Source organism: Oncorhynchus tshawytscha, linkage group LG12 (assembly GCF_018296145.1).
Source record: "Oncorhynchus tshawytscha isolate Ot180627B linkage group LG12, Otsh_v2.0, whole genome shotgun sequence".
NCBI classification, from domain to species: domain Eukaryota; kingdom Metazoa; phylum Chordata; class Actinopteri; order Salmoniformes; family Salmonidae; genus Oncorhynchus; species Oncorhynchus tshawytscha.
Genome location: NC_056440.1, coordinates 36,850,171 through 36,877,587, shown reverse-complemented (window position 1 = coordinate 36,877,587; position 27,417 = coordinate 36,850,171). Strand labels below are relative to the sequence as shown.

General features: G+C 43.6%; 1 protein-coding gene across 2 annotated transcripts in view; it reads right to left on the bottom strand.

Annotated features, from left to right (window-relative positions):
• LOC112263104 (voltage-dependent N-type calcium channel subunit alpha-1B-like) overlaps positions 1–27,417 on the bottom strand; it is a 146,432-nt gene that overhangs the window by 51,684 nt on the left and 67,331 nt on the right. The window contains exons 8-20 of one of the 2 annotated variants that reach the window (XM_042294885.1): positions 9,361–9,476; positions 8,197–8,286; positions 7,418–7,499; positions 5,473–5,693; positions 5,139–5,251; positions 4,901–5,013; positions 4,659–4,790; positions 3,029–3,101; positions 2,781–2,898; positions 2,506–2,573; positions 1,892–1,998; positions 972–1,028; positions 146–208 (exon numbers count right to left, since the gene is read on the bottom strand). In XM_042294885.1, the coding sequence (XP_042150819.1) occupies positions 146–208; positions 972–1,028; positions 1,892–1,998; positions 2,506–2,573; positions 2,781–2,898; positions 3,029–3,101; positions 4,659–4,790; positions 4,901–5,013; positions 5,139–5,251; positions 5,473–5,693; positions 7,418–7,499; positions 8,197–8,286; positions 9,361–9,476 (1,353 nt within the window). Of the gene's footprint in view, positions 1–145; positions 209–971; positions 1,029–1,891; positions 1,999–2,505; positions 2,574–2,780; positions 2,899–3,028; positions 3,102–4,658; positions 4,791–4,900; positions 5,014–5,138; positions 5,252–5,472; positions 5,694–7,417; positions 7,500–8,196; positions 8,287–9,360; positions 9,477–27,417 lie in introns of those variants that run through there. The other variant, XM_042294884.1, reaches the window with a different exon arrangement.

Below are 27,417 nucleotides of genomic sequence, written 5' to 3'. Positions count from 1 at the left end.
GGGAGGTGAGGTAGCCGGGTGGTGCAGTGTGTTTGCGCTCTAGCACAAACAATAGAAGAATTGTGGTACTGTACATACAGTATAGGACCAAAGCTAGGGAGGAGGAGGGTGATGAGGTAAAGTGTAACGGAGAGTAAACACTCACAGTGAATTAACGCTGCAGACGGACGAGCTGCTAGAGAGTGCACCTTGACTTTGCTTTACAAAACTGCACATGCAAAAAAAAACAAAAGACAGGGGGAGGGAGAACAAAAGAGGGGGGAGAGGTCAGGGTCAGAAGGAGGACAGGGCCCCCGCTGTCCAGCCGTCCGCCTGTCTGTCCCTGACTCTCCCCCTGCACGTCAACTCAACGGGAGTCTCAGTTTGAGACCAACAGAATGAGTTAACAAAGGAACGAGAGGAGCAGCTTTGAGACTTTCAACCTCCAAGACAAGTAGCGAAAAAAGTCCTATTTCGCATCGCAGAGACCAATTTATAGGGGCCATATTTCAAGTCCAATTATACATTACATGTATATTTCCGTTGAGGAAATGCGGAGGAAGAAATTCCCAAAGCCGATATTAATAAGAAGATTCAACAAACCAATGGCTACATTACATTTTTTAAATAACAAGATAAAACAGTGCTTTGAAACATTTAAGACAAAACATTTAAAACAATGACAGAATCACATATCCTGCTACCGTCGACTATGAATACACTAATTACAGGTGTTATACAGTACATACTGGTGAATGGCAATACAAGGATACGGTGCCCATACAATGACTGAAATGTGCCAAATCTTATGTGGACTATCTATTTCTTTTTCGCTCAATTTACATTTCAGGTTAAGTGCCTGTCATTCCAAGAGAGATTAGTGGTAAGGGTTCCTACAAAGGCATACACCAGAGGTTCCCCTGTCACCAGAACCATGTGTCTGAATGTACAGCGTTGCATGCACAATCTGGGCTCACTGTTGAGGAAATTACCTTGCTGGCATTGCCCTGTCCGCTCCATGTTGGCCTGTGTACAGGATGCTGTGTAGCCTATGTGGGGGTGGGAGCCAGAGTATTAAGGTGTCTCTGACCCTAGTCAAGGTCTTAGCAGGCATTAAGCCTTTTATCAACTGCTTCTCAACACACTTACAATGTTGAGCCCTTCAGTGACTCAGAGAGAACACATGATCTATCAAAACAACAGACATTGGGAACAGAAGGGTTAAATCCTATGTAACTCCTCAGAAGAGCACAATCAACTGAAAAAAATGGCTGTCCAGACAGAATAACACAACATAAAGCCACAAACAACAGATACAATCCCATGTAGACACACTTCAATATAAAAGAGCATCTCTCAGGAGTGGGAGACAGTGTGGTGTGTCTGGGAGGCAGGGCTGTGGGAGGGGTGTGAGGGAGGGAGGTTTGATCTGTGGGAAGGGGTGTGAGGGAGGGAGGTTTTATCTGTGGGAAGGGGTGTGAGGGAGGGAGGTTTGATCTGTGGGAGGGGGTGGGAGGGAGGGAGGTTTGATCTGTGGGAGGGAGGTTTGATCTGTGAAAGGGGATGTGAGGGAGGGAGGATCTGTGGGAGGGGTGTGAGGGAGGGAGGTTTGACCTGTAGGAGCGGGTGTGAGGGGGGAGGTTTGATCTGTGAGAGGGGGTGTGATGGAGGTTTGATCTGTGAAAGGGGGTGTGAGGGAGGGGGAGAGGATCTGTGGGAGGGGGTGGGAGGAGGTTTGATCCGTGAAAGGGGTGGGAGGGAGGTTTGATCTGTGAAAGGGGGTGTAGGGGAGGGAAGTTTGATCTGAGGGAGGGTGTTTGAGGGAGGTTTGATCTGTGGTAGGGGTATGAGAGAGGGAGAGCAGGGGGGGTAGCAAGGGGGAAACTGTATCAAACGCCTGATCATGACTTACGCTGTGATGGAGATGTTTGCGGCCGACATGGGGCTGACCTCCTTGACCTCCTTGGCCTTCTGGAGGGCCATCTTCTTGGTGATGGCCACCTCCTGCTCTTCCTCATCCTGAGGAGCACAAACACAGTGAGGAACGGAGACCACTCAGGGGTGGGTAGGTGGGCCATCAATGGTTTCATGATGATAAGCCCTGCCACAAGCCAAAAAAAAGGCCTTCACCTCTCTCTGGTGTGGCCGCAAAGATTTAAACCTCTTCCCAATAGGTGTATTATTATGAATGGTCGCAAATCCTACAACCAGTTGGGAGGTTCATTACCTTGAGTTATTGACCAGGACAAACATCCGTCATCCCAGAACGGCCCCGTGCGACAGGGTTAAGGAACCAATAAAGCAAGGCACTATATATCCTAATAGGAATATTCACTGTCATATTCAACAAACATAAATACGGGAATGAAATTCATGGCATTTGATCAGACAGCTGCCTTTCGTGACGGATCATCAGGGGAACACGTCTCTCTGTCTCTCTATCCAGGGTTCTCAGGGACTCCAGGGAGGGGAGGTTCCAGTCACAGAACACAGAGGCTGGAAGCCCTACTGCAGTATGTACTCTACCTTAGTGAGCTCCTGTGCGTTTGCAAGGTTGTCAACAGCGATGGCCAAGAAGACATTGAGGAGAGTGTCTGATCAGTGAGGTGTCAGGAAAGTTCAAACGGTTAATGAGTCAATCAATATTTACATTGGATCTTATACAGTGTGGATATATATATATATATTCGTATAGCTTACAAATCAACGCTAAATCATGATACTATCACAGAGCTCTGAAGTCATGATGCTTGACAGTTAATCAGGTTAATCAATGCAGGTCGATCATCCAGAGAGGATACAGTTTCCAAACAGGGTCAGAACAATGAAGTAGATGGAGGAGAACATTCCCCGGCGCACGCCCCCCTGGGACTCTATCCCATGATACATCACCGCATTCCAGTCCTCTCCTGTCAGAATCTGGGAGACACACAAACACATTGTTACACGGATTTTGCTATTGGTATTACAGTAGTTATAGCATGAAATAAAGGAATTTCAAAAGGAAGACAAAAATCCAACTTCATTTAGCTTCTTTTGTGAACTTCACCTGGAAAACTGTGAGAATGGCTGCTGGAAAGGTGTCAAAGTTTGTTGTTGGCGTCTCCTCGTCAAAATTAAACCTGCAGGAAGAAACACAGAACACAGGTTAGAACACAGCTTAGAACACATGTTAGAACACAGGTTCACACTCTAGATTGTATAATCCCTCATCACCATGGAAATTGAGAAGATGAGAAGAACCCCACTTAGTCCTAGTTTATTATTGTGTTGCTCCAGCACAATAGGCATCGTACATCTTGCCACTGTCAGAGCCCTGAGCCCAGAGCCAGAGCCCAGAGCCCAGAGCCAGAGCCCAGAGCCCAGAGCCCAGAGCCCTCGGTTGGCTCCCGTAAACCTCTCCGTCAAGGCTGATTTCACAACAACTTGTGCTAATCTTGATTTTCTGTATTGCTCTGTAAGAATCTACAGGGACCTCATTACACCTTCCAACAATGAGAACCATGCAGAAAGCAAACAAAGTGTGTCCTCTCTCTGCTTCCTGAAATCCTTTGGTGCATAGACGGATATTCATTAGTACTGCTCTCATTAGTTCCCCAACTAGAGAAAAGACAATGCAGGTCTGCAGACAACCCTCCACTCTACTGTGAGGTAAAAATATGTGCGTCTGTACAAACGAATCATCATAAAATACAACAGATCAATACAATATTACACAATAGATAAAACAAGTGACTTACTGTATAGTGTTCATCTAATATTGTATATATCCCACTAAATGTGTTTATTTTATTTTGACTAGGACAGGCATGATGTTGAATATGAATTCTATTCAAAGAGTGCATACTGAATAATGATCCATGCACCTGGATGGGACACCTCAGCTCAAGTGGATTTGGCTAGCATACATTTCCTGGTCCGCTTGAAGTGGGCAGGCTTTGGCTGGATCTGGCTGGGTGAAGCAGCTTGACAACCACTAGTCCTTAATCTATCTCTGACTGAGCACTGCACTGGAAGGGCCTGAACACACATCCTTACTGAACACTGCACTGAAAGACCATGAACAACACAGAGATCCTGCTTCCATTATGTCAGGGAGTGATTGTACTGTAGTTCATACTCCCAGGCTGGGCATTTCAAGGCCTGCCAAGTGTCATTTCTCTTTGGATCAACTGCATGCATCTATTGTTTGTAATGTCCTCTCTGCCTGCCACTTGTGCATTTAGATCACATGACTGGAGTGTTTCTGCATTTATCGGGATTATTAACTACACAGAGACCTTCTACTCTGTTGAGCAACACAGAGACCATCTAGTCCATTGAACTACACAGAGACCATCTACTCAGTTGAACAACACAGAGGCCACCTGCTCCATTGAACAACACAGAGACCATCTACTCTGTTTCTGAGTGGGCTCAATAATTCAAAGAGTGGGGGGATGAAAACCTTGCCCTTCATTACAGTTACTCTCTCCTCTCCATACTACTAGAGCAACAACGTACTGTAGTAAAAACAACGCACATCTATATTGTATCACAAGCTTAATGGTAATGCTAACAACAATGGACCTGGCTAATGTTGAATATCACCATGGGTAATCTGGACCCATGAATAATACAGTACAGTGTGTGTACTGGACAGGAACGGTTACTGTGAGAGGCAATAAGGGTGGACTCACAGTCCCCCAAAGAGCTGCATGCCCAGTAGGGCGAACACCACGATGAAGAGGAAGAGGAGGAACAGCAGGCTGATGATGGACTTCATGGAGTTGAGTAGAGAGACCACCAGGTTCCTCAGAGAATTCCAGTACCTACAGCAGGGGGATGAAGAGGAGGAATGAGGAGGTGATAGTGGTATACCATCGAGTCATGTACAGGTGATCATGTCGTGTTTTGGATCAGGGTGTAACGGATCGCTCACTTAGTGACTTTGAAAATCCTGAGCAGACGGAGAGCTCTCAGGACGCTGATGCCGAAGGAGGCCCCAGGTTTCACAACTGCCCAGATCACCTCAAAAATACTGCCTATAATCACCTGGGAGGAGAGTACATTGAATTACAAAAAATGTGCGTTCTCTCTAATGTAATGCAATGCAATGTCATTCTCTACTATAAAACATTTCAGAAGTGCAGGTTTGATTGGATCGCTGTCTCACTTACTCCGAAGTCAAAACAGTTGAAAGACGAATGGAAGTAGCTCATGGGTCCTAGTCCATACATTTTCATGGACATCTCAGTCAGAAACAAGCCCAGGAATACAAACTCTGCCAAATCTGCAAGGGAGATGGAATAACACACAGATCAATTCACTGAGTCAAATATGACCGCCCTGATGTCTGACGTGAAGGCACTGTTTCAATACAACTAACACACTGTAGATGGTTTCATTGTACAAACAGCAAATAAATAGAACGATACGTCCTGTTGGCGATGGTAGGAAAACAAATGGTACAGTATTCCCTCCCACGCAGGTCGGGTGTTGGGCAGGACTTACACAGTGCATATGTGAGCCACTCAGGCTGGTCATAATGGACGATGGCCACACACAGTGTGTTGAGGCCCACCAGACACAGCACTGTCCAGTAGAAGCTCTGAGCCTTGACCAGGTGTCTGATGGTGAAGCGGAGCCGCTTCTCTTTCCTCCGGAAGTAGGAGGCACTGCCGTTCTTGCTGCTCTTCAGGCTGGCCCGGGCGAACGGAGACCCTGGAGGAACAGTGGTGGGAACAGCACACAAACTGGAGATAAAGTCACACAGTCATCAATTCCGTATGACTCAATGAAATCACTTTGATGTCACTTCATGACCTGAACGTTTTCACTTGGTGGGGACCGCCTCGAAACGTCATTAGACTCAATGAGAGGAAAGATTCAAAATCACAGCTAATAAACCCCAAAAATGTGCACTATGGCTCAATCAAACCACAGCATAGCAGGCCAAACACAGCAACTTGTATGTGAAGTAGAGGGCATTTGTAATATGACCGTAAGCAGATTTGCCTTTACATTTCTCTTTAATAATTCTGCATCATAATGTTCAGTATCTTCTCAGTGTCCTGGCTAGTTCATCCATAGAGAACTCTGTGCACTGCCCTCCTCCCTTCTCCCTTCTCCCCTGCCTCCACCTCCCAGCCCCTGGACCATAATAAACCATCTGTAACTTAAATTAAACACAAATTTGAGGCTGGACCAAAAAAAAAAGAAGTGAAAAATGGTTCTATTAGCATCTCGTTAGTGGCCCAGGAGGAGAGGGAGAATCATCATTTCCTGGGCTATTTTCATCTCCAAATGTAACTCGGGTGTGGAGCCTCATAAACTGAGCACCAAGTCAGGCGTGCCTTTTTCCCCTCTCTCTTTTTCGCTTTCTCCCTCCATCTCCCTCTCCTTCTCCCTGTCATATATTTTTTTTTGTATGGGATTCTAATACTGAGCCAAACCACCCACTCCCCTTTAATTACTGTACAGTGATGCAGATCTAATTGAGGAGTATTAATAATCACTTATTCAGGGGGACTGAGGAGTTCAAACACATAGTTAGCTATCTGAAAAAAAGCAGGGAACAGTTGGAGATTCTTTTATTATTACTTTATAATTGTTTAAATAAGAGTCTATTGTAATGCTTCTGTCATTAGTCATTCTTAAAGGGCAGTTGTCGAACAGAATAGATAAAACCAGGAATTCTTTATGTCACATACTGGGAAGTATAGAAATTTGAGTTACTTATTGCATTATGAAGGCTAGTATTTAACCCAAATTGATACACATTGTAGGAAGTAGGCCCAATACCACCACAATCTAATCAAAAGACAAACAAAATGATTCGATATGCAACATCATTCAATTGAAGCACAGTCTAAGAAAAAGATTGTTCCAGGCTGCATTTGAGACAGAATTTGGTGACATGAGACAGCTAGTAGAGGTATATAAATGTAAATCATTTATTAAGGTGTCTTTAATAGAAAGAATGTGTCGAAAAACAAATGTAGACATTATGAGAGCTTGGGACTATAAGGTTCTAGCTGCATTTTAGTCACATGTATTTATTGACTGAGCCTTGTTCTTTCCATGTCCTCTGTATGTAGTACTCTAAATATCCCCAATTCATGTTGCCAAGTTCAAAAGAATACAAGATAAAAATTGATGACACCATTCAAACCAATTAAGTTTCGGAATGTTAAAGCTAATTATCTCAGAATCATCTTTTGGGCAGGTACAACCTTATAGTCCCAAGCTCTCCATTAATACATGCATTTCTAGAGCTTCTAAAATAGTTTTACAATGGTGGGGGTACCAAGATGGCCAGGACGGTGGCTTCAAAACAGTGCCCTGCATCAGTCATCTAGTATATAGAAATCCTTGGGTAGAACAGAATACAGCGGTGAGCAGTGTGAAAGCTGACACGTTGATCAAGAGGTCCGAGTCACGGGCGTTGGCCTTACCAACAGATGAGATGTCAGTGAAGTGGTCCTCGCCCTCCTCAGCATTGATCAGGTCATTCTTGCTCTTCTTTGCCCTTTTCAACACTGAACACACATTAGAACAATACTTTAGGGTTAGTACCACACCAGATTTCCTTGTGAAAAGTATCTTAGTGTTGTTTGTTCGAGGGAGATAATGTATACACAGTATGTGTGATTGATGGATATGACATCAGCTCTCAGGGCATTACTACAGGACTTCCATCAGGCAACATACTTCCTTTTGAAAAAGCAGCACACAACTTGAGCCCTTCACATCTATGATAGCTTGTGAAACACTGTTACTACAAGCATCTCAGGGGAGGCCTCTCAGGTGTTGTTAGCTCAACAGACCATTCAAACTCGACTGGCAACACAGTTCCCTCAAACACACTCTCCCAGCCAGGCTCTCTCTGAACTGTGGCCCTGTGCACTTCTCTCCCATTGTAATACAATTTACATGTGGCCCCAACACCCATAATTACTGTGGGTTCACACTTGGGCATTGATTATTTCTGTGTTGTGCTAACAAGGCCTTGATAACAGCAACAGCACACAATATTTAGCACAGAGAGGGTGGGTGGCATCAGCCCAAAGCCTCACACATCTACAGCCACAGCCAGAGAGGAGACTGGGTAAGCAGTCCTGGGCAAACACAGGGAGACGACACTCGGATAAAGCTCATAACCAAGGCACTGAGTTTCCCCTGATCAGATCAGGTGGTCTGACTTGACCAACTCAGGGCCCTGGTTATACTCCTGACCTGGGTTATTGTGTTTCCTTTTGTACCACGCTCCATCCAGAGGGGACTTCTCTTCAGCGTGCTTGTCCTCCTCTGCCAGCATCACTTCCTCTGAAACAAATACACAGGTGTCAGCCACACACACCATATAATGAACACATACACACACACAGTGGTATAAAGTCCTTAAGTAAAAATACTTTGAAGTACTACAAGTCGTTTTTTGGGGTTATCTGTACTTTACTTTTTATATTTTTGACAACCTTTACTTCACTACATTCCTTAAGAAAATATTGTACTTTTTACTCAATACATTTTCCCTGACACATAAAATCACTTATTACGTTTTGAATGCTTAGCAGGACAGGGAAATAGTCCAAATTACACACTTCAAGAGAATACGTGGTCATCACTACTGCCTCTGATCTGTCGGACTCAATAAACACAAATGCATCTTTGGTAAATAATGTCTGAGTGTTGGAGTGTTCCATTGGCTATCTGTACATTTTTAAAACAAGAAAATTGTGCCATCTGCTTTGCTTAATATAAGGAATTTGAAATGATTTATACTTTTACTCTTGATACTTAAGTTTATTTTTGCAATTACATTTACTTATGATACTTAAGAACCGTATATTTAGAACCAAATACTTTTAGACTTTTACTCAAGTAGTTTTTTACTGGGTGACTTTCACTTTTACTTGAGTAACTTTCTATGAAGTTATCCATATTTTTACTTAAGTATGACAATTGCATACTTTTTTCACCAATGCGCGTTCGTTCGCACGCAAGCACACACACACACACACACACACACACACACACACACACACACACACACACACACACACACACACACACACACACACACACACACACACACACACACACACACACACACACACACACACACACACACACACACACACACACACACACACACACCATCAGCATACTTAATATTGCATATCATAAAGCCCTTAGACTAATGCTATGTCAGCACAATGTAATATATATATAAAAGAGAATGTGTGGCAGATTACTGCATATAATATCAAATCATGTTTGCCTATAACTAAAACTTTAGCAAAAACTTGAGCAATATTGAAGTAAACTTTAAGAATTAAAGTAAAGGGGTATTAGGTCTTAAAATGAAAAAGGAGAGGGAGTAGAGGGCATTCTGACCTGCCTTGCATATCCACTCCAGGTATCCAGTCAGCTCCCTCTCGATCTGCTGCTGCCTGCGAAGCTTCAGAAACTCCTGCCTCTTCTCCACACGCTCACGCTCCTTGGCAAACTCCCTGCAGGTACACACACACACATACTTATCGGACAAGCATGGGAGCACACATACAGTTTTAGCTACATGTCAGAGCCTGGAACACTCATATGCTGACAGCAGTCTGCCTCCCAGCTGGGGACTTGGCTGTGGGTGAAGCTTTTTGGAGAGTATTACAAGTCTTTGCTTCCTCTACATTAAGAATGAAAACTTCAGACACAAAATAAGCTTTAAAAAAGAATGAATTTGCTATAAAAAAATGTTTAAGTATATATTGGCAATACAGTCAGTGGTGTGTGCAAACATCAGATCTCTATAGTTACACCATGAAGCAATCATATTTCTGACACTATCTTGGAGCAACATGCAACCCAGGTTCCCCTGCAGAAAGACAATTGGGAAATCAAATGAGTGTCATTCATTTTAATCAGTGCTTGTTCCTAATGCACTGACATCATCAAACAGTCACTGGAAAAAAGCTGAAAGGAGCATGTGATGATTTTTGTAACCACATAAACCACCATCTGTTATCTAGCCAATTAAAGAGGCCCATTTCCATTCTTCTTTCCCATGAGTAACCTGGAAATAGATAGGCCTCGTGCTGATTGGGCAAAGGTTGGAATGAATTACCAAGAGGGGGAGGTCTTACTCATTAAACAAGTTGTTCACAATTTTTTTAAACCTACATTTGCGATTTCATTTGGTTTTGAGAAACTTACCAGCACAGCTGACAGGAGAAAACGCTCGAGTCACACAAAATGAAATATAACGTTGTGGATAAAGTTCAGAATTATACAATTTCATGTGTACAACATCTAAAGACCTGCATCACTATACTGAGAGCTTTGCCGTTTCTTAAAGGACGTATTTGGGTGTTTTTGGAGACTTTGTTCATGTTTCTCCGGTGCCCCCATAGCGCAGAACGAGCAATGAAGAACTCTACTGCGGGTGGGATAAGTTTCCCAAAACCAAGTGAAATCCCTGAAAAAGTGTCTGGACCCTTCTATAACATGCCAATTACATAAACAATAGAGATTTCATTCTATAATAGTGAACCAATCCTTTAACTGCACTGTGAAGTCACAAACACAACACAACAGTCTGGATTGAGTCGTTGAGACTGAGGCTTTTATTTATCTTCCTCCTTCCACCCACATCTTCCATGTGTGTGTGGTACTAGCTGTTTAAGACCTGTTAACGAGAGAGGGAGTGACGGATGGGAGGGAGGGAGAGAGAGAGGAAGGGAGAGAGGAGGAGAGAGAGAGATACAGAAAAAGAGAGAGAGCAAAAGAGAGAGACAGTGAGAGAGAGAAAGAGACAGCGAGAGAGAAAAATAAACCGACATAGAGAAAGACAGAGAGAGAGAGGCAGATGGAGAGAAATGAGGGATCCCCTCCCTGAACAGTCCGCCCTCACAGCTCACTTGGTGAGAGTCAGGCAGTGATTGGTGTCTCTCCCACGCAGGGCAGAGGGAAGCTCCTTCCTGCATTGCAGTGGCTGTGTGTGTTTGTGTGTGCGTGTGTTTGTTTGTGTTTGGGAGGGCTGTGAGGGGGTGGTGTTAGCCAGGAATCCCAGCCCTGCCTGCTGCAGTTCCACAGCAGCCCCTCAGGCGGGGGAGTCAGTCGCTCCTCAGCACGCCACAAAGGCGCTTTATTGGCATGGGAAATGTGTTTACATTGCCAAAGCAAGTGAAATAAACAAAAGTGAGAAGAAATAAAACAATATAAATAAAAAAACATTTGAATTTAACAGTAGATATTGCACTCAAAAAGGTTTAAAAAGATAGACATTTCAAGTGTTATATTATCAGCTATGTACATGTGCAAATAGTTGTCGTAGGAATAGAAGGGGATGTAGGGGAAGATAAATAAACAGATAAATATTGGTGGTATTTACAATGTTGTTTGTTCTCCACTGGTTGCCCTTTTCTCATGGCAACGGGCTGTGACTGCACACTGCAGTACTTTGCCTAACAGATACAGGAGTTTATCAATGTTTGATTTGTTTTCAAATTATTTGTGGGTCTGTTTGATATGTGGGATATATGCATCTCTAATGTGGTCGTACATTTGGCAAGAGGTTAGGAAGTGCAGCTCAATTTCCACCTCATTTTGTGGGCAGTGGGCACATAGCCTGTCTTTCTATGGGGGCCTGTCTTAATAGCAAGGCTATGCTCATGGAGTCTGTACATATTCAAGGATTTGCCACTGTGTACTCTCTGTTTAGGGCCAGATAGCATTCCAATTTGCTCTGTTTTTTTGGTTTAATCTTTCCAGTGATACAAATAGTTATCTTTTTGCTATCTCATCATTTGGTTGGGTCTAATTGTGAACCGGCTGGCTGAGGAGACTCTTTCTAGGTTCATCTTTCTGTAGACGAGGGCCTTGTGGTGAAATGTGTGGGCATTCCTTCCTTTTAGGTGGTTTAGGTGGCTCTTTTTCTGGATCTGGATTACTAGAGGGTATAGTCCTAATTCGGCTCTGCATGCATTGTTTGGGGTTTTGCACTGTACACACAGTATATATTTGCAGAATTCTGCATGAAGTGTCTCAATGGGTGTTTTTTGAATTCTTGGTTGGTGAGCGGACCCCAGACCCCACAACCATAAAAGTATTTTTAGCCAGATCCTAATTGGGATGTCGAGTTGAATGTTTATTTTGATGGCGTAGAAGACCCTTATTGCCTTGTCTCTTAGATTGTTCACAGCCTTGTGGAAGTTACAGTTGAAGTCGGAAGTTAACATACACCTTAGCCAAATACATTTAAACTCAGTTTTTCACAATTCCTGACATTTAATCCTAGTAAAAATGCCCTGTATTAGGTCAGTTAGGATCACCACTTTGCCATCTGCACTTCTGTGAAGTGCACCAGTCCCTCCTGCAGCAAAGCACCCCCCCCAACAAGATGACGCTGCCACCCCGTGCTTCACGGTTGGGATGGTGTTCTTCGGCTTGCAAGCATCCCCCTTTTTCCTCCAAACATAACAATGGTCATTATGGCCAAACAGTTCTATTTTTGTTGCATCAGACCAGAGAACATTTCTACAAAAAGTACGATCTTTGTCCCCATGTGCAGTTGCAAACCGTAGTCTAGCTTTTTTATGGCGGTTTTGGAGCAGTGGCTTCTTTATTCTTCCTTTTTTTCTTGGTCTTGGCTGATTTCTTTTGATTTTCCCATGATGTCAAGCAAAGAGGCAGTGAGTTTGAAGGTAGGCCTTGAAATACATCCACAGGTACACCTCCAATTGACTCCAACGATGTCAATTAGCCTATCAGAAGCTTCTAAAGCCATGACATCATTTTCTGGAATTTTCCAAGCTGTTTAAAGGCACAGTCAACTTAGTGCATGTAAACTTCTGACCCACTGGAATTGTGATACAGTGAATGACAAGTGAAATTATCTGTCTGTAAACAATTGTTGGAAACATTACTTGTGTCATGCACAAAGTAGATGTCCTAACCGACTTGCCAAAACTATAGTTTGTTAACAAGAAATTTGTGGAGTGGTTGAAAAATGTGTTTTAATGACACCAACCTAAGTGTATGTAAACTTCCGACTTCAACTGTACCTGTGGTGTTAATACTTACAACTCGGTAGGTATAATTCTTTGTGCTCTAGGGCAATCGTGTCTAGATAGAATTTGTTTTTGTTGTCCTGGCTACTGGACCTGCTTTGGAATACCATTATTTTTGTCTTACTGAGATTCACTGTCAGGGCCCAAGTCTGACAGAATCTGTGCAGAAGGTCTGGGTGCTAATGTAGACCATCTTTGGTTGGGGACAGAAGCCCCAGATCATCTGCAAACAGTAGACATTTGATTTCCGAATCCAGTAGGGTGAGGTCGGGTGTTCTAGTGCCCTCGCCAATTAATTGATATACACAGTATGTTGAAGAGGGTGGGGCTCAAACTGCATCCCTGTCTCATCCCACGGCCCTGAGGAAGGAAATCTGTGTGTTTATTGCCAATTTTAACTGCACACTTGTTGTTTGTGTACATTGATTTTATAATGTAATTTGTTTTCCCCCCAACACCACTTTCCATCCATTTGTATAGCAGACCCTAATGCCAAATTGAGTCAAAAGCTTTTTTGAAAATCGACAAAGCATTGAAAAGACTTTAGTTTTGTTCTGTTTGTTTGTCAATAAGGGTGTACAGGATGTATACGTGGTATGTCATATGGTATATTGGTAAGAAGATAATTTGATGTTTTCTGGGGATATTGTTTTTACTGAGGACCTTTTTGGACTCTGTTGTTCATGATACTGTAGAGGATGTTTACAGTCCATAGTAATTCTCTCTATCTCTCTCTCACACACACAGAGTGGCAGAGCTTACAGTTTTTCTCAATTGCTAAAACAATTTCTGAAACCTTGCTCCATTTCCTGAAAACATTAACACAAAACCTCATCTTCAAGCACTATTTACATAACCTCTGACTCCTCTTGCAAAATGAAACATTCGCCTCAAAACAGTTTTACTTGTGTTCAAAATCAAACACTGCTCTCAAATCATAAACAAAGTGATCAAAATGATATACACTCTGTCACACCCTGACCATAGTTTGCTTTGTATGTTTCTATGTTTTGGTTGGTCAGGGTGTGATCTGAGTGGGCATTCTATGTTGGATGTCTTGTTTGTCTATTTCTGTCTGGCCTGATATGGTTCTCAATCAGAGGCAGGTGTTAGTCATTGTCTCTGATTGGGAACCATATTTAGGTAGCCTGGGTTTCACTGTGTGTTTGTGGGTGATTGTTCCGGTCTCTGTGTTTTGCACCAGATAGGGCTGTTTTTGGTTTTCCTTGTTTTTTGTTAGTTTATTCATGTCTAGTGTCTTTATTAAAAAACATGAATAACCACCACGCTGCGTTTTGGTCCGCCTCTCCTTCACCTAAGGAAAACCGTTACACACTCTCAAGCAGTCAGTAAACAATACACCGAAAAATAGAAAACACATTGTTCAAAACATACAATTCTCAGAGAGAAGTACATTTTTAATCTAAAAAAAAAAAATCATATTTTTCCATCATTGTCTTTTGATGAACGAAAACATGTTCTATCATAGTAGCTCAAAATTGATCAGAAATTACTACTCTGCTTTGCTCTTTGCAATTTTGTTTTTTGTTCTTCCTCCTCCTTGTACCCCTATTTTTACAGTACTGTATTCTGCATCACACAAACTTGTCCTTTGTCTCTGTGATACTGTAATTCTTGTTCTTTGTTGATATGAACCTGCAACCAGTCAAAATCTATTGAGCAGTCAGTACTGTTAATAAATGGAAAGCACAATGTTCAGGGCCATACAATTTGTCCATTGTACAGTATACAGCCTACAATGCACTGTACTACAGTATCCATTCTCAGACTTTCTCCTTCCCACCTTCAACAACCTGTTCGCTCTCTGAACTGGCTTATATTGGTTGTGTCGCATCATTTGAAACAGGTTAAATCAATTTTGAGTGGTTGTGTTCAATCAATGACATATGTTCTCTATTTGTATTTGATTGTTGCCACTTGTGTTTACCAGTATGGATGACATGTGCATTAGAGTGCAGAATATGTTTTGAGAATGAGAATGTGTTTAGAGTTAGGCTGAAAAGTCTAAGTGAGATCTGCAAATTGTGTTTTACCATGTGAAATGGTTTAAGGTATGGACAACAGACTGCATAATTAGCTAAATGAGTCCAGGCAACTGAGAACTTTGTTCAGCCAATGGGTTTTAGTGTTTTAGCAATTGAGAAAAACTGTAATGGAAGGCCTCCTGATGAGTGCTGTGTGGTGTACTAGGTTGTGCTCTAACTGCTATCGGGACATTAATTTATTACTTTTCAGAAAACAAATCTAATTCTCACTTGCTGTTCCACCAAATGGCTTCAGGTGTCTCTGTGCTATCAATGTGGCATTATGCTCTTCTTTCAGTCTCTCTTCTACATTTGACCTTTTTTCTATGGTGGAGGGTTAACACATCACTTGTTTATTGGTGTAACGATTTTCTTCTTCTTCTGCCTGACCAGTACTACGCTTCCTCCAGTAAGCACGGGGAGTTGGCTCAGGTCTATTGCCTGACTCCGCCAATCTCCCTGTGTGCCCTCCCCTACATTTGTGGGGCTGTCTCTCGTGCCTGTTGCGCTGCCTTGTAAGTAAGCATTTGACCTGTATTCGCCGCATATGACAAATACAATTTGATTTAATTTAATTTGAATGAACAAGGCGGTGGTTGTGTTGTTGTTGCCCGGCTAGTTGCGAGTGGGATTTTTGTGACTGTTTTGCAGATTTCACTTCTTTCGACCCAGTCGACAAGAGTAGTGGTGGCTAATCTGCCTCCATTTTGTTATGGTCGAACAGATAACAAGACGTTGGTTCGTTTTGGCGAGTTTGCAAGTGGTTCGCTCGGCTGGGTGCCAAGCGGAATCTGTTAAACATCTTGTCTCCTTTTGTAGGCAAGTGTTAATGCTTCTTAACAACGCAGAAAAGCAGCTAAATGTACACATCAAGGTTAAGCAGGGGGAGGGGTGGTATGCAGGGTTTGATAGCAAAGTTAGCTTGCAGTGTTCTGAGTATGGGGACATAGGGTACAAAAAGATTGCGTGCCCATATAAGGTCCGGAGAGAGGGAGTTTGTGGTAGTGCAGACAAATCAAATCAAATGTTATTTGTCACATGCGCCAAATACCAAAGATGTATACCTTACGGTGAAATGCTTACTTACAAACCCTTAACCAACAATGCAATTTTAAGAAAAATAAGAGGTAAGATTCAATAACAAGGTTATATACAGGGTGTACCGGTACCGAGTCAATGTGCGGGGGTTCAGGTTAGTCGAGGTAATTGAGGTAATATATACATCTAGGGAGGGGTAAAGTGACAATGCATAGATAATATACAGCGAGTAGCAGTCTTAAGGCTTGGGGGTAGAAGCTGTTAAGGAGCCTTTTGGACCAGGACTTGGCGCTCCGGCACCGCTTGCCATGCCGTAGCAGAGAGCACCGTCTATGACTAGGGTGACTGGACTCTTTTAGGATCCAAAAGGCTTTTTAGGGTCTTCCTCTGACACCGAATGGTATAAAGGTACTGGATAGCAGGAAGCTTGGCCCCAGTGATGTACTGGGCCATATGCACTACCCTCTGTAGCACCTTGCAGTCGGATACCGAGCAGTTTCCATAGCAGGCAGTGATTCAACCAGCCAGAATGCTCTCAATGGTGCAGCTGTATAACTTTGAGGATCTGAGGACCCATGCCAAATCTTTTCAGTCTCCGGAGGGGGAATAGGCGTTGTCGTGCCATACTCAGTGCATACTTTGAATACACGTCCTGCCAATCTGTCTGGCCCTGCTGTCTAGTGAATGTTGACCTCTTTAAAGGTCTTACTCACATCGGTTACAGAGAGCGTGATCACACAGTCGTCCGGAACGGCTGGTGCTCTCATGCATGCTTCAGTGTTGCTTGCCTTGAAGCTCGCATACAAGTAATTTAGGTCGTCTGGTAGGCTAGTGTCACTTGGCTGCTTATGGCTGGGCTTCTCTTTGTAGATCGAAATAGTTTGCAAGCCCTGCCACCCTGCCACGAGCATCAGAGCCGGTGGAGTAGGATTCCATCTTAGTCCTGTATTGACGCTTTGCCTGTTTGATGGTTCATCGGAGGGCATTTCTCATAAGCGTCCGGGTAGAGTCCCACTCCTTGAAAGCGTCAGCTCTACCCTTTAGCTCAGTGCGGATGTTTCCTGTAATCCATGGAACCTGGTTGGGGTATGTACGTATGGTCACTGTGGGGACAACGTCATCGATGCACTTATTGATGAAGCCGATGACTGATGTGGTATGCTCCTCAATGCCATTGGTTGGATCCCGGAACATATTCCAGTCCATGCTGTTAAAGCAGTACTGTAGCTTACAGTGGTTCCTTCTTTAAAAGTTGTGCCATGCTGCAGCACACCTTGAGGGCTGCTGCAGCATTCTGTGGCACGTTATCTAATTGTCAGCCATTTTTTTTGTTAATGCAAGTTAGTGCTAGTTTGACCACCAGAGGGCATCTTTGAGAAGCATTTGATAGCCTTCCATATTGGCATTACCAGAGAATTTAAAACCTTTTTTGTAATAACATAGTATATGGGATTGATTTTAAGAAATTTGGTTTAATTAATTTGATTAATATTATGGTGTTTCTATTCTGAGATTTAAAAAAAAAAAGGAACCCGCAGGGTTTCCATTAGGATAGAATGGAAAATATGGCGCTGTACAACGTGACGCCCGGCAGTAGGCTACAGCATAAGAGGATTGGAGGATTCTAAATGGTTTGCCTTCATTAGACAACTTTGTTAAAATATTTCTGTAAATCAGTTATATTTATTCCCATAGTAATTCATTATGGATCCATAACTAAATAAACATCAGCATTTTGAAAGAGTAGTTTTATCATTATTTTATTAACGAAAGCATAAAGATGCTGATGAAGAAATACAGTAAATGCTTTTACATTTGAACAATAATAAAGCATTTAAAGCATTTTGAAGATATAAGCCACCTGCATTTGTTTATTAGTCTACCGTGCAGTCTGACAAGTAAACATAGCCTACAGTACATACTGTAGTAAACATGGGAAAGTACCTAATTCCTTACATAAGGGAAAGCAGGCCATATCGAGACTTTCTCGGTGACCTCAAGTACTCATTAACTCTGTCTTTAATGCATTTTCAGGTTGCATCAGTCATGGACGGAAACTTCTGAGACACAGTATTAATGATGAACACCTGCAGGTTCACTGGTAAGCCACATTTTCCTCGGGATCCATCCCAGTTTGTATTCTGTGCCCACTCGTGGTATCTCTCTTTGGTTACACATCCTTGGAATAGCAGAACAGCATAATGGTCCGGGCGGCCCTTGCTGTGCCTGGTGAACAGTTGGTCAAGTTCTGTTGTCAGAAGAGGAATGGAAATGTCAGGGTGAACCAACGACCTGACGAACCCACCAGGTATGTTGACTCTGCCTGTCAGAGGTGGAGTTCCAGAGCTCACAGGTGTGCTTGGCATTGATTATGACTCCATCTCGTTCCTCGCCCTTTTGAACGTGCCATTCTCCACCTGACTCTCCGCCAATGCCGCCTGACTCTCCACATCTCGAAAAACATGGGAATGAACAGGTACAGTAGGCGACAATACTGTAAAGTAGGCCTAATAATGCTAAAAATAATGCTTAAATAAATTGAGTGCTGGTCTTTACTGTATTCTGCGCATTTTTACATTGTATTTCAATGTAAAGTTCGACTAAAATGTAGTTTAAATAAACATCAACATTTGAATGTCTTTTTTTCTTGTTATTTTATTAACGCAATCATGAAGATGTTGATGAAGAAATACAGTACTGCTGTTTCAAGTTAGAAATGTAACACTTTAGAGTACTGAAGCATTGAATACATTGCAAGTTAAAATGAAGATTATTGTTGAAATGAATTGCTACACTGGTGTAGGTTTTGTTGGTGTGCTGTTGGTGTGCAACACTTGCATAACAAGTTAGCTATATTTTCAGCACCAGCCACTGTTTACCTCCTATTGATTACGCTGCAGTTTCCGCCAGTTGTTTTTTTATTTAACTAAAAATTCTTATTTTCCAATGACGGCCTACCCCGGCCAAACCCGGATGACGCTGGGTCAATTGTACGCCGCCCTATGGCACTCCCAATCACGGTCAGACGTGATATACTGTAGCCTGTATTCGAAACAGGGACTGTAGTAAAGCCTCTTGCACTGAGATGCAGTGCCTAAGACCGCTGTGCCACTCGGTAGCCATGACCAATATACACCCCCCCCCCCCCAACTTGCCGATGCACGGAAAACCCGGCCAACTGTATTATCTATGTCGTCATTCAGCCACGACTCGTGAAACACAAGATATTACAGTTCTTAATGTCCCGTTGGTAGGATAGTCTCGAACAGAGCTCATCCAGTTTATTCTCCAATGATTGCACGTTGGCCAATAAGACGGACGGTAGAGGCAGGTTACCCACTCGCCGACAAATTCTCACAAAGCACCCGGATCTGCGTCCCCTGTATCTGCAGCTCCTCTTCATGCGATTGACAGGGATTTGGGCCTGGTCCGGTAGCAGCTGTAAATCCTTTGCGTCAGACTCGTTAAAGAAAAAAATCTTTGCCCAGTTTGAGGTGAATAATCGCTGTTCTGATATCCAGAAGCTTTTTTCGGTCATAAGAGAAGGTAGCAGAAACATTATGTACAAAATAAGTTACAAACAACGCGAAAAAACACAAAAAACAGCACAATTGGTTAGGAGCCCGTAAAACGGCAGCCATTCCTTCTGGAATCAGGCGACACTGTTGGCTAGTACGCAGGAGGCAGAGGCTGGGGTTAGCTCTGCTATGGGGCAGGCTACTGGATGGGGTACCGGGGGAGAGGAGAATAGAGCAGGGCCAAGTAGTGGTGCGCAGGCCGCGTAGGAAGACAGGGGGTGGGAGCTAGTGGGTTGGTGGAGGTGAGTGTTGTTTGCAGCTGGGAAACATGAGCAGAGGCAGGTTTCTGTAGTAACGGAGACTCCGGTGGTGGGTAGGAGGTGAGTACTGGGTCTGAGGCGAACGGTAAGCAAGCTGGTGGGGCTAAGGAGAAGAAAAAGGTGGAGAAGAAAAGAGGGAAAAAAGAGTGGCTGGGCAAAAGCTAGGTGGGCTCATCCCAGGAAATAATTCCCGTCATTGGGGAGGATGCACTGATTAGGTGGTAAGTGCTGGAGTGGCAGACGGGGGAGGAGGAGGACGGTACCGTGCCAATGGGGGAGGAGGAAGAGCGGTGATGAGTTGGCGGGAGAGGAGGACGAGGAGGCCTCGTATTCAGACGGCTCATTGGAACTTGAGCCGACAGCCAGCCAGGTGGAGGGCCCAGTATATATGGTGAGAGAACTTTCTAGGTTGAAGACTAAAGGGATGGAGACAAAAGGGAAAAAGAAGGTTCCTCTGGTGTCTTATTTTCCTGATCCTGGAAGGTTTGTACAGTACAACACACAATGAAGAATGAGGGGTTTAGTGTCCTCTCATCCAGGATGTGGTATAGGCTGAGGAAATGGTTCACAGGGGTGCGTCTTCAGAATCTGCTTAAATGGATAGTTATTTTCTGGCACGGCGGCTTCATGGGCTTCTCTACTGGTTTCTGATTTTGTTGTTTGCCATACCACCTGTTATGGAGCTTTTAAGGTTAGGCTCCCTTATCATGAATGGTGGCAGAGACGGGGGGGGGGGGGTAAGATGGGGGAATATGTAAAAGAAAACATTTAAATGTGATGTTTTTGCAAGAGAAACACAGTGTTGTGATTAATGGACTGGATCGGGGGGCCTGGTGGAAGGGGGCGGAGGTGCTGAACCATGGCCCAAACCTTAGTGCTAGTGTCGCAGTGTTTTTGCCCCGGGCCTGAGTGTCAACATTCTTCTTTAAAGGTGTTGTGTAAGGGTAGGCTGTTAGTATATGTGGGTGAAGGTGGATGAGGTAGGGTGAGTACAGCTCATCTGGATCGTATCTATACATTCAAGAATCAGCTATTGAGGGCCTCCATTCGCTCACTTGGGTTTTCAGACCATCACATTGCCATTGCTCAGTTCTCTGTTTCACCAGGGCCCGGTGTAAAGATCTTACAAGATTACACAGTATACAGCTGTGGGGGAGCTTCAGCGTAGCATAAGTGAGGTGGAGGCTGAGCTGGTGGGGCAGGGTACGTTGGGGCTGCAAAAGAATCTGAATTATGCAGGGACCTAGGGTCTTTTTTCAGATTAAAGCAAAGAGGGCACTTGTAAGAGCTAGATTTTCCATGTTGAGGAAATGGATGCTCCCAGCTCTTTATTTTTTGGTTTGGAAAAACATAGTGGGGAAACTAAGAAAATCCATTGTTTACATTTGTCTGATGGGCAAGTCACTTCTGTTGCGGGGGAGATGCGGGAGCAGGTTGTGGAGTTCTTCTCTGATTTGTATAGGGAAGAACACCTGTGTGTTCTCAGGTTCTGCTCACTACTAGAGGTGCGTGGGTAACATCACTGAGGAAGCCAGAAGAAAAAAAGCCATATTACAACATATGTATTGTGATAATTGTGTTGTTTGTTCTATAACCTGTTAGCTCATATGCCTTGCGACCGTGACATATAAATCAAATCAAACTTTATTTGTCACATGCGCAGAATACAACACAGCAGATCAAGAAGAAGAAAATATTTACCAAGTAGAATAAAGAGAAATAATAAAAAGTAACACAATAAGAATAACAATAACGAGACTATATACAGGGGGCACCGGTACCGAGTCAGTGTGCAGGGGTACAGGTTAGTTGAGATAATCTATACATGTACGTGGGGGTGAAGTGACTATGCATAGGTAACAAACAAACAGCGAGTAGCAGCAGTGTACAAAAGGGAGTGGATCAATGTAAAGTGTCTGGTGGTGATTTTTTGAATTGTTCAGCAGTCTTATGGCTTGGGGGTAGAAGCTGTTGAGGAGCCTTTTGGTCCTAGACATGGCGCTCCGGTACAGGTTGCTGTGTGGTAGCTGAGAAAACAGTCTATAACATGGGTGACTGGAGTCTCCCGACAATTTTATGTGCTTTCCTCTGACACCGCCTATTATATAGGTCCTGGATGGCAGGAAGCTTGGCTCCAGTGATGAACTGGGCCGTTCGCACTAAACTCTGTAGCGCCTTACAGTCAGATGCCGAGCAGTTGCCATACCAGGTGGTGATGCAACCAGTCAGGATGCTCTCGATTGGTTGCAGCTATAGAGTTGGTTGAGAGCGGTCTTAGTGCCAGCTTCGCTTTGTGGTGGTAAATAGGCGGCTACGAATAATACATGTGAGAACTGTCTTGGTAGATAGTGTGGTCTACAGCTTATCATAAGGTACTCTACCTCAGGCGAGCGATACCTCGGGACTTCTTTAATTTTAGACATTTTAGACATCGAGCACCAGCAAAAAGACACACATCCCCACCCCTCGTCTTACCAGAGGTAGTGTCTCTGTTCTGCCTGTGCATGGAAAATCCCGCTAGCTCTAAATATTTTCCGCATCTTCGTTCAGCCACGTCTCGGTGAAACATAAGATGTTACAGTTTTTAATGTCCTGTTGGTAGGATCATTTTAATAGTAGGTCATCAATTTTATTTTCCAATGATTGCACGTCAGCAAGAAGAATGGAAGGCAATGGGAGTTTACTCGCTCGCCTCTGGATTCTCAGAAGGGTGCCTGCGGTGAGTAATCGCTTTTCTGATGTACAGAAGTCATTTTTGGTCATAAGAGACAGTAGCAGCAACATTATGTACACAATAAGTTAAAAAATAAGTTACACAAAACGCAAAAAAAAATGTCAGCCATGTTCTTCGGCCCCGAGACAATAAGAAGACACAGTGGCAGAATAAATTCAACCATACCTTTGTTTCATCACAAAACCGGAGAGCAACATCTGCCCTATGAAGTCCACAAAGCATATTGCATGTAACAAACAATTACATGACCTACAGCATGGTCAAGAATGTTCATACATTTCCGACATCTTCAGACCACTGAACAACTATTGATTTAGAACCACAGAGAGTTACCGCAAGTCGCAAAGAAAACAGTAGCTGCCTCCACTATTCCAGCACCATTTCATTATCATCAAATCACCCATGCTTTGTCTTATACAGTGACAACTAAAAGATAACCAAAATAATTTAGTCCAATCAACGTAAACTAAAATTGATGTGACTGTCCATGGTTTTGATTTCTGTGTGCGTGTGTGTTCATGCTCGCTCGTGTAAGTAGAAAAATAAGTTGTCTCACTCTACATGTAGAGAATCGTCTATACCATCCTCCTCTCTTTTATGTTGACAAAACGGTCTATGACTCTGACATACAGTACAAAATTTGAGTTTTTGTTGTCCTAGGCTAGCTGGCTAAAACACTTGCTCGCTAGCCTAACTTCCATTCATGAACAATGTTAGCTAGTTAATATTAGCCTTCTACATCTAGCTACAGATTGAACTTCCATCCTCTCAGGCCAGGGGCACAATATATTAATTAATGGTTGGATCAGAATCACCTTTATAATCATTGGCCAGTACAGAGAATTAATAAAACCACAAGTCCAAATCTGTATCTCCATCCATGGCTAATTTAGGAAAGGGACAATTTTAGCTAACTAACTAGGCAACAGAGGACAACAACACAACCACATGCAACAATTCAAGTTGTTTCAGTCAATGACGTATGCTCTCCATGCGATTTGATGGGAGTGACGCCAAATCCAAACTGGCTTCCCTTGACACTTTTTATTGGTGCACCAGGACCATTCACAGTTGAGCTCACTCAGTTTAGCTCAAAGCTGATTGGCTATTGTTTTATACTTTTTTTATCAAGAAAGGCCAAATGCTCACTGGCTTGCCTTGCATTCAATGCTACGGGCGGCAAAAATGTCATACTCTTTTGGACCAGACAGTATCAGATAGATGGCCTACACATACAGAGACAGATGGGCACTGTTTTGCTCGCTCGGATGCATTCTCCAGTGAGATTCACTTCCCTCTCCATCCAGCCTCTCAATGTGACGTCATTTGGCCTGGCTCGCAATTGGTGTTCCAATTCATCCCAAAGGTGGTCGATGGGGTTGAAGTCAGGGCTCTGTGTAGGCTAGTCAAGTTCTTCCACATCTTGACAAACCAATTCTGTATGGACCTCACTTTGTGCAAGGGGGCATTGTCATGCTGAAACAGGAAAGGGCCTTCCCCAAACTGCTGCCACAAAGAATGTCATTGTATGCTGTAGCATTAAGATTTCCCTTCACTGGAACTAAGGAGCCTAGCCTGAACCATGGAAAACAGCCCCAGACCATTATTCCTCATCCAAAAAAACTTTACAACTGGCGCTATGCATTGGGGCAGGAAGCGTTCTCCTGGAATCCGCCAAACCCAGATTCGTCCGTCGGACTGCTAGGTGGTGAAGCGTGATTCATTACTCCAGAGAACGCATTTCCACTGCTCCAGAGTCCAATGGCGGCGAGCTTTACACCACTCCAGCCGATGCTTGGCATTGTGCATGGTGATATTAGGCTTGTGTGCGGCTGCTCGGCCAAGGAAACCCATTTCATGAAGCTCCTGACAAACAGTTCTTGTGCTGACGTTGCTTCCAGAGGCAGTTTGGAACTCGGTAGTGAGTGTTGCAGATGATTTTTACACGCTACAGGCTTCAGCACTCGGCGGTCCGGTTCTGTGAGCTTGTGTGGCCTACCACTTCGCGGCTGAGCCGTTGTTGCTCCTAGATGTTTCCACTTCACATTAACAGCACTTACAGGGGCAGCTCTAGCAGGGCAGAAATTTGACTAACTGACTTGTTGGAAAGGTGGCATCCTAAGACGGTGCCACATTGAAAGTCACTGAGCTCTTCTGTACGGGCCATTCAACTGCCAATGTTTGTCTTAGGAGATTGCATGGTGGGGTGCTTGATTTTATACACCTGTCAGCAACGGGTATGGGTGAAATAGCCGAATCCACTAATTTGAAGGGTTGTCCACATACTTTCGGCCACGTACTGTACATTCAGCCTCTTGCGAATTGAAGGAGATTATGAAACACAGAGAATTTTATGTACATTTTTTATTGGTCAATCTTTGGGGAAAGCCTGGCTTCCCTTGGCATCCATGAATACATGCCACTGCTGCTCACAGACCTTCCCAAACGCTCTCTGTCGCAGAGATATGAAATGGACATTTCCCTGGCCTTTCACAAACTCTTGGCTTCCGTCTCTCAGATGGCCCCCGGCTGTGCCCAAGGGGTCGACGGTCTGCCAGTGGATATAAAAATGATTGGACAGGACTTGTTTTGCGTGTTACGTGAGTGCATGGGGGAGCTGCCGCTAAGCTGTAGATGAACTTGAGCGACTTAAAGAACTGGAGGCCTGTGGCATTGCTCTGTGTGGACTATAAGGTCTTTGCCAAAGTCCTCGCTAACAGACTCAAGTCGTACCTGGACTTTATTGTACACAAGGACCAAACATACTGTGTACCAGGATGCTCAATCACAGACAGTCTGTTCATAATCAGGGACATGCTGGACCTGTCAAGGCGTTCAAATGTGAACGTTCGACTAGTTTACTTGGACCAGGAGGAAGCCTTTGATAGGGTGGACCATGAATATCTGTTCAATGTGTTGTTTTGTTTTGGTTGTGGGGATAATTTTGTGGCCTGTGTTAAAATGTTGCATGCCAGGGTTCTTGTATGGTTAAGGTGGGGGAGGGCTCAGTAGGCCAGTCTGGGTAGGGTGGGGCATTTGCCAGGGATGCCCTCTGTCGGGGCAGCTATACACTCTATACAAGCGGTCCTTTCGAGGCTGACGAATTTTAAGTGACTCCTCTCCCAAGTGTGATATAGAGGGAGGGTGCTGATCAACAACTTGGAGGCATCCTTCCTATGGCATAAATTGGTAGGGGGCATCCCTGGTTGAGGGCGACGGTGCAGTGCGGGGTGGAAAACTCCCCAAGAGAAAGCTAGCCAACTTTAGCCAGTTAGCTTTGGGTGCTTGGTTGGGACAAGCATGCATTTTTGGCAGGCAAGCTGCAAAACGACGAGTAAGTTACAATTCTCCATTGTTTATCAGTGCAATTGTAATGGCCAACTAGCTGAAAAGGTTTGAGATGGTTTATCTAATGTTCCTTCGTTAGATGTTAGATCATCCTTCTCTGGCTAGCATTCGTTGTTGATCTTGCATAACTGAGGGATTAGGTTTGATCAATAGGACTGTACATTTCCCAAATGTAAGCGGACTCCCAAGTGGTGATTACATACTTGCAGAAATATTCAGGTGTATTTTGTGACTTTTGATGAATGCGTTCTAATGATCTAAAGTCACACTGTTGCAACTGCCTGTAAAACACACAGTCCAGTTCAAAGTGAGTGATGGCAGGCCTGTGTGCAAACGGCTTGTTTGCATAAAGGCCTATTGTAGCTCTGATTGGCAATGGCACAGCGGTCTGCATAGACTCTGGTCCTGGATGAGACATATGTTTTAATTATGTTTTATTTACTGAAGTGTCTATTAATTGTCCAAACGCACGGCCGCTTTCCCACTCTAAAATTTTCACAAGTGCCTTAGTATACTTAATTCCCAAAAATTCAAAGAATTTATGAAAACGTGAAAATGGCCATATATACATAATGTAAGTGCTCGCTTGTCAGATTCTTTATTTTATTTCTTACGTGTCATATTCTTCCTGGGGTCTATATGAACAGATTTCAATAAGATTTCATTTTGCTAAAATGCTGTCAGTTCCACTTTAAGTATACATGTCTTTTTTTAAATGCATACTGCGTCCAGCTCATTGCAAAGTGGTGTGTGACGCACTGATGAAGACTGCTTTCCGTTGTCTATGCATTTGCTGTTTGAGATGTCTGACAGATTTTCCGCTCAAACGCTCTGTATATGTATGCTGTAGGCGTTTGATAAGATACATAACGAATATACTGTACACGCGGGCCAATTGAATTCCATGGAATTATGTAAATGAACCTATAGACCGATAAGCATGACCAGTCAAATGTATTTACATCGGCTGGTATTTCCCTCATTGAAAAAGCAAAAAAGTATTATTTCGCAATGGCATTTTTTGTTCTTTCCTGTTGCCAATTTTATTTATCTGTGTTTTACATTTTTTGTTCGGCCAAAAGCCGGCTATTATCGGCTAATGGAAACCCTGACACACACACTGCTCAGATCTGGGGTACTATGCTTGAAAATGTTAAATTGAGCCAGTCAAATGTGAAAGCTGTAGCCTACACATGCCACACAATATAAACAACAAGATCTGAACATGAGTCAGAAGTCAAGGTTGAGACTGAGTGGTACAGTATGTGTATATTCAATTACAGTACAGATAGTAGTGGTGAAGCTACAGGACACAGCATGGGCCTCTACCTGACTGACTGACAGAAATGACCCTGCTGGGAAGGATCTGAAAGAACTGACCTTCTA